This window comes from Sinocyclocheilus grahami, unplaced genomic scaffold (assembly GCF_001515645.1).
Source record: "Sinocyclocheilus grahami isolate Dianchi unplaced genomic scaffold, SAMN03320097.WGS_v1.1 scaffold473.1, whole genome shotgun sequence".
In the NCBI taxonomy this organism is placed as follows: domain Eukaryota; kingdom Metazoa; phylum Chordata; class Actinopteri; order Cypriniformes; family Cyprinidae; genus Sinocyclocheilus; species Sinocyclocheilus grahami.
Genome location: NW_015505652.1, coordinates 771,160 through 785,028, shown reverse-complemented (window position 1 = coordinate 785,028; position 13,869 = coordinate 771,160). Strand labels below are relative to the sequence as shown.

The 13,869-nt window shown below is 39.1% G+C and overlaps 3 protein-coding genes across 6 annotated transcripts; 2 read left to right on the top strand and 1 right to left on the bottom strand.

Moving 5' to 3' along the window:
- Window positions 1–438: 438 nt before the first annotated feature.
- Window positions 439–3,573, bottom strand: LOC107553473 (mitochondrial uncoupling protein 4-like). Of its 4 annotated transcripts, XM_016235680.1 has the most exons (9): window positions 3,428–3,573; window positions 3,235–3,341; window positions 2,045–2,195; window positions 1,630–1,924; window positions 1,240–1,352; window positions 1,111–1,195; window positions 938–1,030; window positions 732–835; window positions 439–648 (listed from the first exon to the last, which is right to left on the bottom strand). In XM_016235680.1, exons 4-8 carry the CDS (start codon window positions 1,731–1,733, stop codon window positions 760–762), a joined length of 471 nt encoding a protein of 156 aa, XP_016091166.1. In that variant the 5' UTR covers window positions 1,734–1,924; window positions 2,045–2,195; window positions 3,235–3,341; window positions 3,428–3,573; the 3' UTR covers window positions 439–648; window positions 732–759. The 4 variants fall into 4 exon arrangements, with proteins under 4 accessions (XP_016091166.1, XP_016091167.1, XP_016091168.1 ...); XM_016235681.1 differs by lacking the exons at window positions 3,235–3,341; window positions 3,428–3,573 and having other exon boundaries at window positions 2,045–2,228; XM_016235683.1 differs by lacking the exon at window positions 439–648 and having other exon boundaries at window positions 775–846; window positions 3,235–3,573.
- Window positions 3,574–4,190: 617 nt separating this feature from the next.
- Window positions 4,191–7,264, top strand: LOC107553474 (costars family protein ABRACL). Its single transcript, XM_016235685.1, has 3 exons — window positions 4,191–4,464; window positions 5,243–5,311; window positions 6,223–7,264. The coding sequence occupies exons 2-3, from the start codon at window positions 5,251–5,253 to the stop codon at window positions 6,405–6,407; spliced, it is 246 nt and encodes an 81-aa protein (XP_016091171.1). The 5' UTR covers window positions 4,191–4,464; window positions 5,243–5,250; the 3' UTR covers window positions 6,408–7,264.
- Window positions 7,265–7,905: 641 nt separating this feature from the next.
- LOC107553472 (headcase protein homolog) lies at window positions 7,906–13,591 on the top strand. Its single transcript, XM_016235679.1, has 4 exons — window positions 7,906–8,327; window positions 10,504–11,616; window positions 12,868–13,022; window positions 13,124–13,591. The coding sequence occupies exons 1-4, from the start codon at window positions 8,171–8,173 to the stop codon at window positions 13,286–13,288; spliced, it is 1,590 nt and encodes a 529-aa protein (XP_016091165.1). The 5' UTR covers window positions 7,906–8,170; the 3' UTR covers window positions 13,289–13,591.
- Window positions 13,592–13,869: the final 278 nt, after the last annotated feature.

Genomic DNA, 13,869 nt, shown 5'->3' with positions numbered 1-13,869 from the left:
AACATTGTAAACCAGCCCATGGTTTTGTGGTCCTGGTTGGTCTTCCAGTTATAGTTAAGCAAAACTAAACCCATAAAACAATGTTACTTATAATAAACATATAAAAAAACTTAAACTTATTTCATTTTCATTCATTGCAAAGGCAACATTTCACACTTTTATTTAGTTTAACTTGATGTATTAAAATAAACATAATATAGACATTAAAAACAGTAAAAATGAACAAAATCGTATTAAAATGAAAACTATAAAAATAAAAAGTGATTTAAAATATCAATAAACACCATAATAATATAAAATAACCAGATTGGGAGACCAGTTTAAACAGTAAAATATTGCTTAAAAGTATAAAAAAGAGAGAGAGTGACAACAACTGTCATTTTTATTATAAAAAAGGCTTGAATGATTGCTATGCCATTTTATTTTTTTCCAAGACATACAGTGATCAATCTTAACTTTATCCTAATATTCATGTCCTGCAGCGTGTACCTGTATACGACTAAATTCACACCTATAAAAAATTAGGTCTGGAATGTTCAGCTCAGAAAAATACTCTAGGTCCAACTCTTAAAATCATCAAAATGAGCTGATGCCTATTGCTCGTCTCATTTGCTCAAATGTAAGCCAGAACGTCAAAGACCAGGGAGCCTGGGAACAAAAAACAGAGTTAGAATAACAACACAAGACAATAAAACTTTAATAAACTCAAGTAATATGTAAAATCATAATACCATTCTAAACCAAGTTGGTAGAAATCCTTTATAGAGTGACAAAAAATCCTTCTTTTCTCACTGACTGAGCCAGACGGTCGGTAGAAGACTTGTAGAGAAGACCCCTGCAACATAACTGTACAAAATAAGTTATTATAACAAAGTTAAATAATGTTCTTACTAACTACTAACTACACATCACCTTTAAAAAAATACACAAAACTAACCTTCCATTTGAATCCCGTGGCTGGTTCATTACTCTAGTTTTCACCACATCAGCTGGTGTTCCCATAATAGCTGCAACCAATCCTGAGCATATGCTATGAAAATGTTTTGGTATAAACTGTTCAACATGACATTTATTATCTATGTTAACATTAGTAGTCTAACAGAATTTCACCTTGCCAATCCATGACAAATGCTGTTGTCTGGTATGGAGGTGTTTCTCAGTAGAAAGTGCTTTACGGTATCATATGTCAAGAGATCTAATTGTGAAATAAAATATCTCTAGAAGTTTTGACTACTGTACCTCCTAAATTGACCAGTGCAGCTCTCTGAACACTGGGAACCCATCCAGCCCAAAGGCCTCGTATTCCTCCCTCTGCTATGATCTTCGTAAAAGCACGGTAAACCCCATGTATTCTGTCAGTTTAAAAAAAACATTCAGAATAAGTAGTCATTTAAAAAGTTTTTAACAGGGATGAATTAAAGGAATACTTCACCCAAACATTTACTCATTCTGACGGCACCCATTCACTGCAGAGGATCCTTTGGTGAGCAAGTGATGTAATGCTGAATTTCTCCAAATCTGTTCCGAGGAAGAAACAAACTCATCTACATCTTGGATGGCCTGAGGATGAGTACATTTTCAGCAAATTTTCATTTTTGGGTGAACTATTCCTTTAAGTCTATGCCTCACCTTGGCGGCTTCCCTTCCAGACAGCGCCTGCCCTCCATTTGCATCTGAACCTTCACTAGATCTGTTGGACTAGCGATGAACTGGCCCAAGGCACCTGATATCATACTGCCAATCACTGCTTTCTTATACACATCACAGAACACATGCTGATCCCATGTATTTAGACTTTAATCACTGTCCTGTTTCATATTTCACAGATGTTTCCCTCACCAGACTGGAAAAATGCCATCTTCAGATCTTCCTAAGACTGATTCCCTGAGCTGTTCATAAGCCAACATCCTGCCGCCTGAATACACTAAAGATGAAGAATTCCAAAGGTCAGAAGGGGATTCAAATACATGCATTTATTAATTCAGGCAAGTATTCTATATATAACTCAGTTTGTTAATAAAGCTCATTTCAATAAACATTCTACATATATGTCTGTAGATAGCTGGTGTGACCCCTTGCCACAGTTTCAAGGGCCCCTCTTCTCGCACTATACCCAAAGCTATGCTCAGCATGCCCCTGTGTTTTGGAGGCTGTACACTTCCACAGTGCTGTCGGGAACCACCTTCACCCTGTATCTTCACCAACTGGCCCCCATCTTCTCACAGATCTTCAACAGATCACTGGAGCTGTGCAAAGTCCCTGCCTGCTTCAAACGGTCCACCATCATCCCCGTCCCAAAGAAACCCAAGATAACAGGACTTAATGACTACAGACCTGTGGCCCTAACGTCTGTGGTCATGAAGACATTTGAGAGGTTGGTATTGGCTTATCTGAAGGACATTACTGGACCCTTACTAGACCCCCTGCAGTTTGCTTACCGAGCAAACAGGTCCGTGGATGATGCAGTCAATATAGGACTGCACTTCATCCTGCAACATCTGGACAAAACAGGGACTTACAGTATGTGAGGATCCTGTTTGTGGACTTTAGCTCAGCTTTCAACACCATCATCCCAACACTCCTCCAGACCAAATTAACTCAGCTCTCTGTCCCTAGCTCTATCTGTCAATGGATCACCAGCTTTCTGACAGATAGGCAACATAACAAATTCCTTGTATGTGCAACATACTTGGCAATAAAGCTCTTTCTGATTCTGATATCTGAAGTCTGGTTTTAGTAAGGTCCAAAGGGAAAGTGACTCACATAAAAATTGTATAAAAAAAACACACACACACACAGGTTTGTTTTTATGGTTTATGGGGACTCTCCATAGGCGTAAGGATTTTTATACTGTACAAACCGTATATTCTATTGCCCTACACCAACCCTACCTCTAAACCTACCCCTCACAGGTAACTTTCTGCATTTTTAGATTTTCAAAAAAACTCATTCTGAATTATTTATAAGCCTTTTGAATTACGGGGACACTGAAAATGTCCTTATAAATCACCTTCTCGTTGTAATACCTATGTCATACTCATGTTATTATACAAATTTGTGTCCTCATAAACCGCATAAACATGCACACACGCACACACAGAGACACACACACACACACACACACACAAAAGACATGCGCTTTAAATCAATTCTTAGAATAAATTGTAGATATGAATTATTATATAAATATAAAAAAATTCGATATATTAAAAACTAGAAAGGATGTGTAGCTACCTAATTCTGCAAGAGTTGCAGCACATGCTGACAGAGTGAACTTTGATACTCGGGGCCACCGCGAATTTTCTTGTACAGGAGACATTGCAGGTGTCCTCTGATTCCCACTGAAAAAAAATATGAAAGTAATTCTACAACGATTTCCCAAAGAACCACGAACCTGGAGTGCATTCTCTTTAAGTGTTTAGCCTACATTGTACAAGACAGGACTACGACCTTTAATAAGAGGCGAAGCCGTTTTTTAAGCCATGCCGGTTGGTCGGTGTACTTATACCGACCCCCTTACGTAATACGTTGCAGACTAGACTACAAAAGAAGCGTCAGGCACGTAAAACCACATTTCCCACACCAAAGGGGCGTCGACAAACATACGTAAGACAAGCTACTTGCGTAAGACTGCACGTCATTTTCGTACGCATGCGCTTTTCGCTGGCATTAAAATTAATATTTAAATACTATTAAAGAGCACATTCGCTATCTATCTATCTATCTATCTATCTGTCTCTCTGTCGCCTATTATATTTTTTATATTTTTATACAGTCATATATATATATACACAATATTATATTAACGTCGAATTCGTCGACAAACATGCGTAAGACAAGCTACCTGCGTAAGACTGCACGTCATTTTCGTACGCATGCGCTTTTCGCTGGCATTAAAATTAATATTTAAATACTATTAAAGAGCACATTCGCTATCTATCTATCTATCTATCTATCTATCTATCTATCTATCTGTCTCTCTGTCGCCTATTATATTTTTTATATTTTTATACAGTCATATATATATATACACAATATTATATTAACGTCGAATTGTCGAATACACAAAAAATAATTTAAAAAGCTCATTGGCTACAAACCAAATGTCACCGTAATAGCAGTAATCAGCTATTTACTGCCACCTGGTGTCTAATAAATTAAATTTCATATCTCAAACATTTATGGATGGACAGCATTTTCATGGAATGTTGCCTAGTAACTAAACTGTACATTTTGTTGCTATATGGCATCACTCAGCGCCATACAATTAGGGGACCCGCCATTCCAAGCGTATCCAAAAAAATCACTTTAGGTTAACAAATGAGTTTGTAACCACTAACCACTAGGTTCATGTAAAGAGGGCCGTTTAATGTGACGTCACACCCCCCAAAGCCATCTATGGTAGAGCTTTCTCATTCAGTCAGCCTATAGTCAGCAGAGCGCCGGCACAAAACCACCACAGAGGTACGTAGATTGATTACTGTACCGCTTTGGAATATTTTTTGATGTTAATGAGTTATTTATCCGAATACATGTTTTCCTAATGGCGTTATGGATTGATAATCCAGAATCTGAGTGCAAGCCTCTTTGATGCAGTGTGAATAGATTTACGCAGAAAAAAGTGTTTGTTTGTTTATGTGTACTTTAGGGAATTCAGTCTGTGTGATGATAGAATTCAAATTATATGCGAGTCACAATTTGCTTTAATACAATATTTCACACATTTCTTTCACTTTCAGTGTTCAGATTCGTACTTCCGCATTGCTTGATCAAATGATAATCCTCGTGCTGCCGTTTATTAATTATGCCTCATTATGTTTAACCTACGGTATGGTATTAACCAGGCGGGCCACACGTGTCATTTGCTTAATCAAAAATCAAGATGATAAGTAATTATAGCCTTTATATGGTCAGCATCTGCAATAAGCCGGTAGGGTGCGGCGTTGCAATTCTCAACTCGCTCAGAGAGGGCGTTAAATAAAGCACATCAAGTGGAGAATGAGTGTCAAAATCAGTTGAGCGATTTATGCAGCACGTGTTTATTGTTGTAATCCACGTAAGAATGCTCAGAACGCTTTAAACGAACTATTATTTATTATTCCAGTTGCATACTCAAACTTGAATCAGCAAAGATGGTTATAGTCTCAGTATATATTTAAGTCTTTCAAAGACTTAATGCAGTAGGCTATAGAGTAGGTAAAAAAGTAAGCCTTTACAGTATTAACATGCATGTATATTTCAGTGACAAAAATGAATGTGGAACATGAAGTTACACTGCTCGTTGATGAGATTCGTCGACTGGGCAGTACAAGTAAGTCTTGTGCTATTTTTTGATCAACATCATTGTTAGGGATCAAGTCTGCATGGGACCGCCGGTGAAAATGATTATTTCTGCCTATTTTCCCTATTACAAATGATAAATGAAAATTGTCACAAATTTGCTTATTGGTTTGGAGGCCTAGATATAATGCATAAACTTAATATTTCATATTTATTCTACACCATAACATTTCTCCGAAACATTTATTTTCAGGTTTAAATGAGAAATTCGATTTTGTATTTCAAACGTCCATATCTATAAACACAAGTTGGTGGATAAAAGGTGGATTTTTAATGTTTTTGAAAGAATGCTTTTATGCTCACCAAGGCTGCATTTAATTGGTCAAACATGCAGTAAAACATTAATATTGGGAAATATTACAATTTAAAATAACTTTTCCATTTTAATATCTTTTTTTAAATGTCATTTACAGCCATTACTTCAGTCTTCAGTGTCACATGCTCCTTCAGAAATCATTCTAATATACTTTAATATATTGTATATTATATAAGCAGTTAAAAATCTGCATTCATTCAAATGTATGTACTAAGATGGCTTTACACATCATAATTTACTAACAATGCAGGTCTTGATGCTTCTTTAGATGAGGAGTTCTGGATAAATAGGAGCAGTACTGTTCATTCTGAAATTTCAAGTCCTTATATCAGAAGTGCACGTTTACTTTCTATTAGTTGACATACTGCACTGTACTCTCAATACTCTACGGTATTTACTCAAACCAGGCTTATGATCCCTCATACTGCTCGCTTTTGAGATTTGCTAACACTTATTCTATATTGTTTTGGTGCTTTATTAAGTACATACAGTAAATGTTAATTGGGTATTCAGGGTTGTTATTGATGATGATTTAGAGCGAACCCTGACCATTCTCACTGTCTCAGACGCAGATGGGAAGATCAGTGTCAAATTTGGAGTCTTGTTTAATGATGACCAATGCGCCAACCTCTTTGAAGCTCTGGTCGGAACGCTGAAAGCGGCCAAGCGAAAGAAGGTCATCGCATTCGAAGGCGAGCTCTTACTGCAAGGAGTTCACGACAACGTTGATGTCATATTACTGCAGGACTGAATCTACAGTCTTTTCTAAACTCAAGTAAAAAGTACAAATGTGTTTTTGACATGTCATTGCTACATTTTTGATATGGAAATATATACTTGAGAATGTAACATTTTTGTATACTGGATTGGAATATTTTTATACAGCAACTTTTTTTCTCTCAGGGGAGTGATCTGCACAGTTTTTCTTTTTTTTAAAGTAGCAATCTTCCCTGTTCAGTCAGCTCAACAGCTAACAATTATAGTGTGCATGATCGTGTTACTGGTTTTCTGTGATTGAATGAATTCATCAAATACTGTTTTCAACCTAACGGAAATGAATATCCACGCAGGTTAATATCAGTTTTACAGAATATACCTCTGATGTCCTATTCTGACTGTATTGATTGTAGACTGCATAATTGCTGTCTTTTACTGTAATCATGAGGTTGTTTGTTTGCAGTACCATTACTGTGAAATTATTCATGGTCATTCAGGTTATATGTGCTATAACATCTCAAAGGCTGATAAACATAAATAGTAAGTAACATTTATCTGCTGTATGATTTTCTGGAATTAAATGTTTAAAAAAAACAACCAAGTTCAACAAATCATCTGAACTGTTCCAGTGTGATATTCTGTTTTATAAAGCTCTTGCAAAAACATCCCCACATTGTACTTGTGCTGTTTTTGTTATTTATGTCTGTACAAATGTTGTAAGGCTCCCAATGGTGTAGTCTGTGCCATTTCAAGCTCAGGAAGACCTTAGCGTGAGCAGCAATATGAAATAAAGACTTCAACAATTAAATAGAGGGGAGTATGCTTATAACTTTGTACTGGGTCATTAAATGGATTATGACAGTGGGGGGAAAATAAAAATCGAATGAAGAGGAAGCTTTTAATGTTCTTTTTTTAAAGATAAATGTATGAATCTCTACAGCATCTGTTCCTCAACATTTAGAACTGACTTCAAACTTCCAGTTTTTAGTGTGGATTTGGATTTCGGTGTTGCTGTCTTTCTTGTGATGCTTCATCTGCTTCTCAAATGACTGGAGACAGTGCAATAAACTTATATAAATACGAGAACTGTAGACGCTTTTTTTTATCTTTCAAATGTATGACTGTTTTTGTCTTTGAATGAATGAGCCCAGTTGAAATGTACAGATTTAGAATTTTTGAAAGGCATTTGCACCTAAAACGGTTCTTTGGAGGACTGGAAAAAGTTCTTCTTTAGTATAATTTACAACAAGGTTCCAGATGGCACAGCTTCTCTGAAGCACATAAAAGGTTCTATGTGAAATTTAAAATGGGTCTCCAATGAAGTGTGGCTGAAAAAACATTTTAGGTTATTGATTAAAAAAAAAAAAAATCGAATAGCAAAATGAAGGTCTTATCTCGTTAACAGCATGCTTGTCACTTGTAAAGCCATATGTGGCAAAGCACGTATGACTTAAATCATTTTAGCAGTGTGTCGATTATTTGCTTGGGACTCCCTCTTAGGTCTGTGCTATTAATAACTCTGAGCTCCGGGTCTGGATCAGAGATGGAGGCGGGGCCAGAGGAACATTCTCTCTTCAGAGCAGGAATCAAAACAAGAGAGAGACACGCCTTCTTCATGGTGTACCTCTGCTGTCAAGACTGCTTGCACAAATCTGGAGGATGATGATCGAACTGTAACATCTGCATCCCCCGTGCATTCCGATTCGCATTGGATTCGTCAAGCACCCTCGACATGATATCCGCACAAATTCTCGGTGGCGGTCGCTGACAGGCTGCATTCATACTGAGCGCACCATCATGCCCAACCAAAAAAGCAACAAGGGGAAGAGAAATAAACGCACGAACAGTAGCGGGGACGAGCAAGAAAATGGAGCCTCTGCGTCTGCGGTTACAGGAGGAACTGCCTCGGTGTTGACTGGCGCGACAGCGGGTCCGCCGAGCGACAATAGAAGCGGTAAGTTAAGAAGAACGTCACTTCAGTGAATGTTCTACCGAACGGTACGTTTCCCTGAACGTGCGAGCGCGAGCGAGCGAGCGAGCGTTACCTTCCTTTTAAATGTTCTCTCACTTGCAGCAACTTGTTTTGTGCGCGTCATCACCCTCAGAATTGTTACGACACTGCCTGGAGATTTCCGTGTTTTCACTTATCGTCCTGCACAAGGTGGTTGCGTAGGCCTTGGTCAAGGGTAGATGCACTTGGCAAGGAGTTGCAGGTGATTTGGAGATCAGTGTTGTGTAATGACAGGTCGTATCACCCTAATGATGTGCAGTTAGAGTGTTTAATAATGCATAGAATGGCTTTGGCTCTTGAGGTAATGGAAGTGGTATCTATCTTTGAGTGGCAGCTATGAATAATGGAATATCTGCAGCAAGAGCTTTTGAATATTAGGGCACAGGTAATATTTGTTACTACAGCATGATTATTACTATTTATTGACCGATAACTCCAGTAGGTTTTAGACAAATTGTAGGTCTTCACCGCGAACAAAAATAGTTCTGAGAACCTTTGCTGGTCACTAGTGATGCATAAATATGATATGACTAGATATGGCCGGCAGCCATATCACCCTGCAGCCCAAGACTGCTTGCCCACTGAAGCTAAGCAGGGCTGAGCCTGGTCAGTACCTGGATGGGAGACCTCCTGGGAAAACTAGGTTGCTGCTGGAAGAGGTGTTAGTGAGGCCAACAGGGGGTGCTCACTCTGTGGTCTGTGTGGGTTCTAGCACCCCAGTACAGTGATGGGGACACTATACTGTCAACAAGCACCGTCCTTCAGATGAGATGTAAAACCGAGGTCCTGACTCTCTGTGGTCATTAAAAATCCCAGGATGTCTTTCGAAAAAGAGTAGAGGTGTGACCTCGGCATCCTAGCCAAATTTGCCCATTGGCCTCTGATCATCATGGCCTCCTAACAATCCCCATATCTGCGTATTGGCTTCATCACTCTGTCTCCTCTCCACCAATAAGCTGGTGTGTGGTGGGCGTTCTGGCGCACTATGACTGCCGTCGCATCATCCAGGTGGATGCTGCACACTGGTGGTGGATGAGGAGATCCCCCCCTCACAATGTAAAGCGCTTTGAGTGCCTAGAAAAGCGCTATATAAATGTAATGAATTATTATTATTTTATTATTATAAAAAAATCTGGACTGGAGCCGTTTTTATGAGTGGAGCGGATCGACAGGGCTGTTCCTAAATGCGTTAGAAAGTGCTTTAATCACCTGACTCCACTCCATGTTTTCACTTTAACACGCTCCGTGAGAGAAACCCAGTCAGAGTGATTATTGAGCCATTTTTTTTTTTGTTGCTGCAGCTGAATTTATACAACTTTGCTGAAGTGCATGAGAGAAAACACATTGCCGTTTGTCACTCTATACTTACGTAGTCTGGATTGAAAGGTAGTGAACAATCAGAATTCACACAGAAAAAGCAGCGCTGTCCAATCAAATTTGAGGAATGAGGCTCTCTGTTGTATAATTGTCTTTCCCTGTCTCTCATGAGACACTCATTCAGATTTCATTCACAGGAGTGTTGCGTAATATTTGTTCTTTTTGAGTGGGATTCGCACCCACAGAGTTATCATAAATAGAAGTGATGTACTGACATTGAACATTCTGCCAGTGAAGCTGCTTGAATCACACTGTCTATAAATAGATGTCCCTTCATGGATTTGGTGAAGGTTTGCTTTATTCAAATCTTCCTCATGTTAATTTTCGGGTTTACTTTTGAATTCAGTCATTCATTTTTACATTAGAATACAAAACATTGAACCCCATGCAAAATAACATGAATTTATTTAATTACTATTTTTTAGTGTATAAGGCATTGTAATCTGCATTACATATATTTTACCTTAAAGCAACAGTTCACCCAGAAATTTAAATCCTCACCCTCATGTCGTTCCAAGCTCAATTTTTTTTTCCTGAGACACAAAAGATGTTAGCCTTAGTCACCGTTCACTTTCATTGCATCTTCTTTTCACCTACAATGAAAGTGAATCATTCTAACATTTCTTTTTCTGTTCCACTGAGGAAGGAAAGTCAAACAGGTTTAAATGATGAAAGAATTATCACGTGAGCTATTCTCTTGCATTAAGCCTAAATTAATATATCATGCCATTGTGTTTGGCAGAGGCTCCATGTGCCACCCCATTAGTGTGCAGTCTGGGCCGTCCCGTTGACCTTGAGAAGGACGACTACCAGCGTGTGGTGTGCAACAGTGAAATCTGCCCCTACAGCAATTGGATGCACCTGCAGTGCTTCTACGAGTGGGAGAGCAGCATCCTGGTGCAGTTCAACTGCATCGGCCGGGCCCGCAGCTGGAACGAGAAGCAGTGCCGACAAAACATGTGGACCAAAAAGGGCTACGATCTGGCCTTCCGCTTCTGCTCCTGCCGCTGCGGCCAGGGACACCTGAAAAAAGACACAGACTGGTACCAGGTGAAACGCATGCAGGACGAGCGCAAGAAAAAGGTGCCGGAGAAAGGGAGCGGGAAGCCCAGCAGTTCTGCCTGCGTAGGTGGCGCATGCGGCGGAGGTGGTCCGGAAGCTGCCGATGAGCCCAAGAAAGGGAAATCATCTGCAAGCCATAAGCTAGCGCACCGCGGCTCCAGTCAGGAACTGTCTCGCAGACAATCGGCAGATTGGCAGAACTGTCTGGAGAGATGTCACGCTGGTCTTCCCAATGCCGCCAGTGGGCTTTCCCACGGGCTCCTCTCCCCTTGCGAATCCCCCGCTCAGTCCCCTCCATCGGGCTTCTCCTCCTTCTGCCCCCAGTCCCTCGGTGGCCCGCGGAGTTCGAGGCACCTGGGCGAGTTTCTTAAGAACGCGGTTCATATGGAAGGCCACAGGAAGCATTTGCTGTCCGGAGGTGGGGTGGCACGTGGTGGGGCTCAATTTGAGCAGGGAGCCACCAACATGTGCCTCCCTCGGCTTTCTCCCGGAGACAACTCTGTGCAGTTCTTGAGGAGGCTGGATCTTTCTGAGCTGCTCACGCACGTTCCACGCCACAAGCTCAACACCTATCATGTGCGAATGGAGGACGATGCCCAGGCCGGGCAGGGAGAGGACCTCAGGAAGTTCATCCTCTCTGCGCTCAGTGCGAGTCACCGCAATGTGGTGAACTGTGCCCTCTGCCATCACACCCTGCCCATCTTTGAGCAGTTCCCTTTAGTGGATGGAACGCTGTTCCTGAGCCCTTCACGCCATGATGAGATTGAGTATGATGTACCTTGCCATTTACAAGGTGAGCGAATCCACTATTCACACTCAAAAGGGGCTGGTTCTCATTTACTTTTCATATAAAAAAAATATTAGTGTGGAAAGTGTTATTGTGCATCAGTGTTCCATATATTTCTACAGTTTATTCTGCATCAGAAAAATTTCTCAGCTCACAAGTTTTACAGAGTTCAAATTAAATTCTGTTTAAATTCAATTACATTTTTGTTGATTTAAACAAATTTCAGTGAATGCAAACGTCCTAAATTATTTCAAGTATGAACATTGTTGTGTTATTTTAAGCTTGCTCAGTCACTTTAATAACATCAGTGCTTAAGACAAATCACTTACATTTATTCATTTGGCAGACGTGCATTTTTGTGCAATTTTCACTTTTATATTTATTTAATATTAAGCAAAAATATACATTAGGGATTCACAATACATACGTTCCGTATCGGTAGCGTGACAATATTTATTTATTTATTTTCCATCATTATTGGTTAGATTTAGATTACTTTTGCCATCTTCTAACACTCATTTAAAGGTAACCTTTTAAAATCCTAATAATTCAAAAACATTGTTAAGTGAAATCTTACACTAATCTCATAATGAATTATGAATTGTATTTATTTTTTATTGTTTTATTTTGTATTTATTTAAAAAAAATTGTATAGAATTTAATATTTCCCATTTTTGTGGTTAGCAAATGTTTAGTATCAATGTTTTTACAGTAGTGATGTTATCAATATCCCTAAAACAAAAATATCAGTTATTGCCTTGTTTTTAGTCTTGGTTTACATTGTCATTTTTTTCTTAGAGTCTCTTTTGCCTTGGTTAGAAAAAAGTTTGTTGACTTTTTTGGAACATTGCAGGCTCACTGTTAATGGTTGATATAGCAAGAACAGCAAAAACTTTTCCATTCCCAGCTTTTCCATTTTTATTAAATAACACTGAGCTGAGACAGTTCATAAACTGTGCATGATAATAATTTTACCACAGCAAAAACAATTCAAGCACCGTTAAGTAGCATTTGAGAATGAAATATGACTGTCGTTGAAGACTAAATCAAGGTTTTGAGCAAAGAACCAAAAACATCAATTACTTTGAGTTGATTGGGAATAGAGCGAATCCTTTTCTTCTTCTAATAAAGAAGCAAAGCAGCTGTGACCGATAATAATGCTTTGATCATGGCATATCATTAAAACCCATTAGAATATATTTTCATTAATTAGAGTCTAATTGCAGTTGAAAAGGGTTTTCTGTTTATGTTCTAAAGGGAGGCTGATGCACCTTTATGCCATCTGTGTGGACTGCCTGGAAGGAGTGCACAAGATCGTGTGTATAAAGTGCAAATCCAGGTGGGATGGAAGCTGGCACCAGCTGGGCACAATGTACACGTACGACATACTGGCTGCATCACCATGCTGCCAGGTAATCGGTTTATTTGTGCTCATAAATTATATACTTTATAGTTATATATATAAATAGCTAAAGTTCTGTTTTAAATGCGCTACAACTCCCTGTCTGCCTAGGCCCGGCTGAACTGCAAGCATTGTGGGAAACCTGTCATAGATGTACGTGTGGGCATGCAGTATTTCTCTGAGTACAGCAATGTACAGCAGTGTCCTCACTGTGGCAATCTGGACTATCACTTTGTAAAGCCATTCTCCTCGTTCAAAGTTCTCGAAGCTTATTGACAAAAGTTGCATTTGCATGCTAGTATTTTCCCCTGTTTTTTCTATTGATAGAATTACTTCTTTTGGGCTCTTGTCGACACTTTGTGTGGAATTAGGAACAAAATAGAAAGAATCAAAGCATACGATGCTGATCGACGGAGAGCGTGTCTTTTATTAAGGGAAAGAGGGTGTGCTTTTGCATATATTCTAACGCCATCCTTGAAATGTTTGAGCTTGCATTTAAAAAACAAAGCAACAATACTGTGACAAGTGAATGTATCTCTGTATGCCAAATTTGCTCTTTTGTACAAGAAAACAATAAAATACATAAAAGGATACTTCCTTTCTCAGAGTAATTATTAATTATTCCACGGCTTGGTCAGTTATCTTTTTGATCTCAATCTCATCCGCTCAGGGCCTGACTACATAATTCCCGTTTTCCATATCAAATTGCATTGCTCAATGAACATCATTATTGCAGATGAAGCAGCTTCTTTGATAAAATAACGAGAAGGCTCTCTCATGTGAACAACCTTTGGTTTGTGAATCTTGGAAGACAAGGACATTTATTGAGTGAGAGAAATAAATAAATTTTTAGATCA

Bases quoted from the DNA above. Each gene is read 5' to 3' on its own strand.
- LOC107553473 (XM_016235680.1), bottom strand. From the start codon at position 1,733: ATGATATCAGGTGCCTTGGGCCAGTTCATCGCTAGTCCAACAGATCTA. The intron at 1,353-1,629 runs GTGAGGCATAGA...TTAAACTGACAG, and splicing joins CTGGAAGGGAAGCCGCCAAG to AATACATGGGGTTTACCGTG. The intron at 1,196-1,239 runs GTACAGTAGTCA...TTTCACAATTAG, and splicing joins TGCACTGGTCAATTTAGGAG to ATCTCTTGACATATGATACC.
- LOC107553474 (XM_016235685.1), top strand. From the start codon at position 5,251: ATGAATGTGGAACATGAAGTTACACTGCTCGTTGATGAGATTCGTCGA. The intron at 5,312-6,222 runs GTAAGTCTTGTG...TCACTGTCTCAG, and splicing joins TCGTCGACTGGGCAGTACAA to ACGCAGATGGGAAGATCAGT.
- LOC107553472 (XM_016235679.1), top strand. From the start codon at position 8,171: ATGCCCAACCAAAAAAGCAACAAGGGGAAGAGAAATAAACGCACGAAC. The intron at 8,328-10,503 runs GTAAGTTAAGAA...TGTGTTTGGCAG, and splicing joins GCCGAGCGACAATAGAAGCG to AGGCTCCATGTGCCACCCCA. The intron at 11,617-12,867 runs GTGAGCGAATCC...TATGTTCTAAAG, and splicing joins TGTACCTTGCCATTTACAAG to GGAGGCTGATGCACCTTTAT.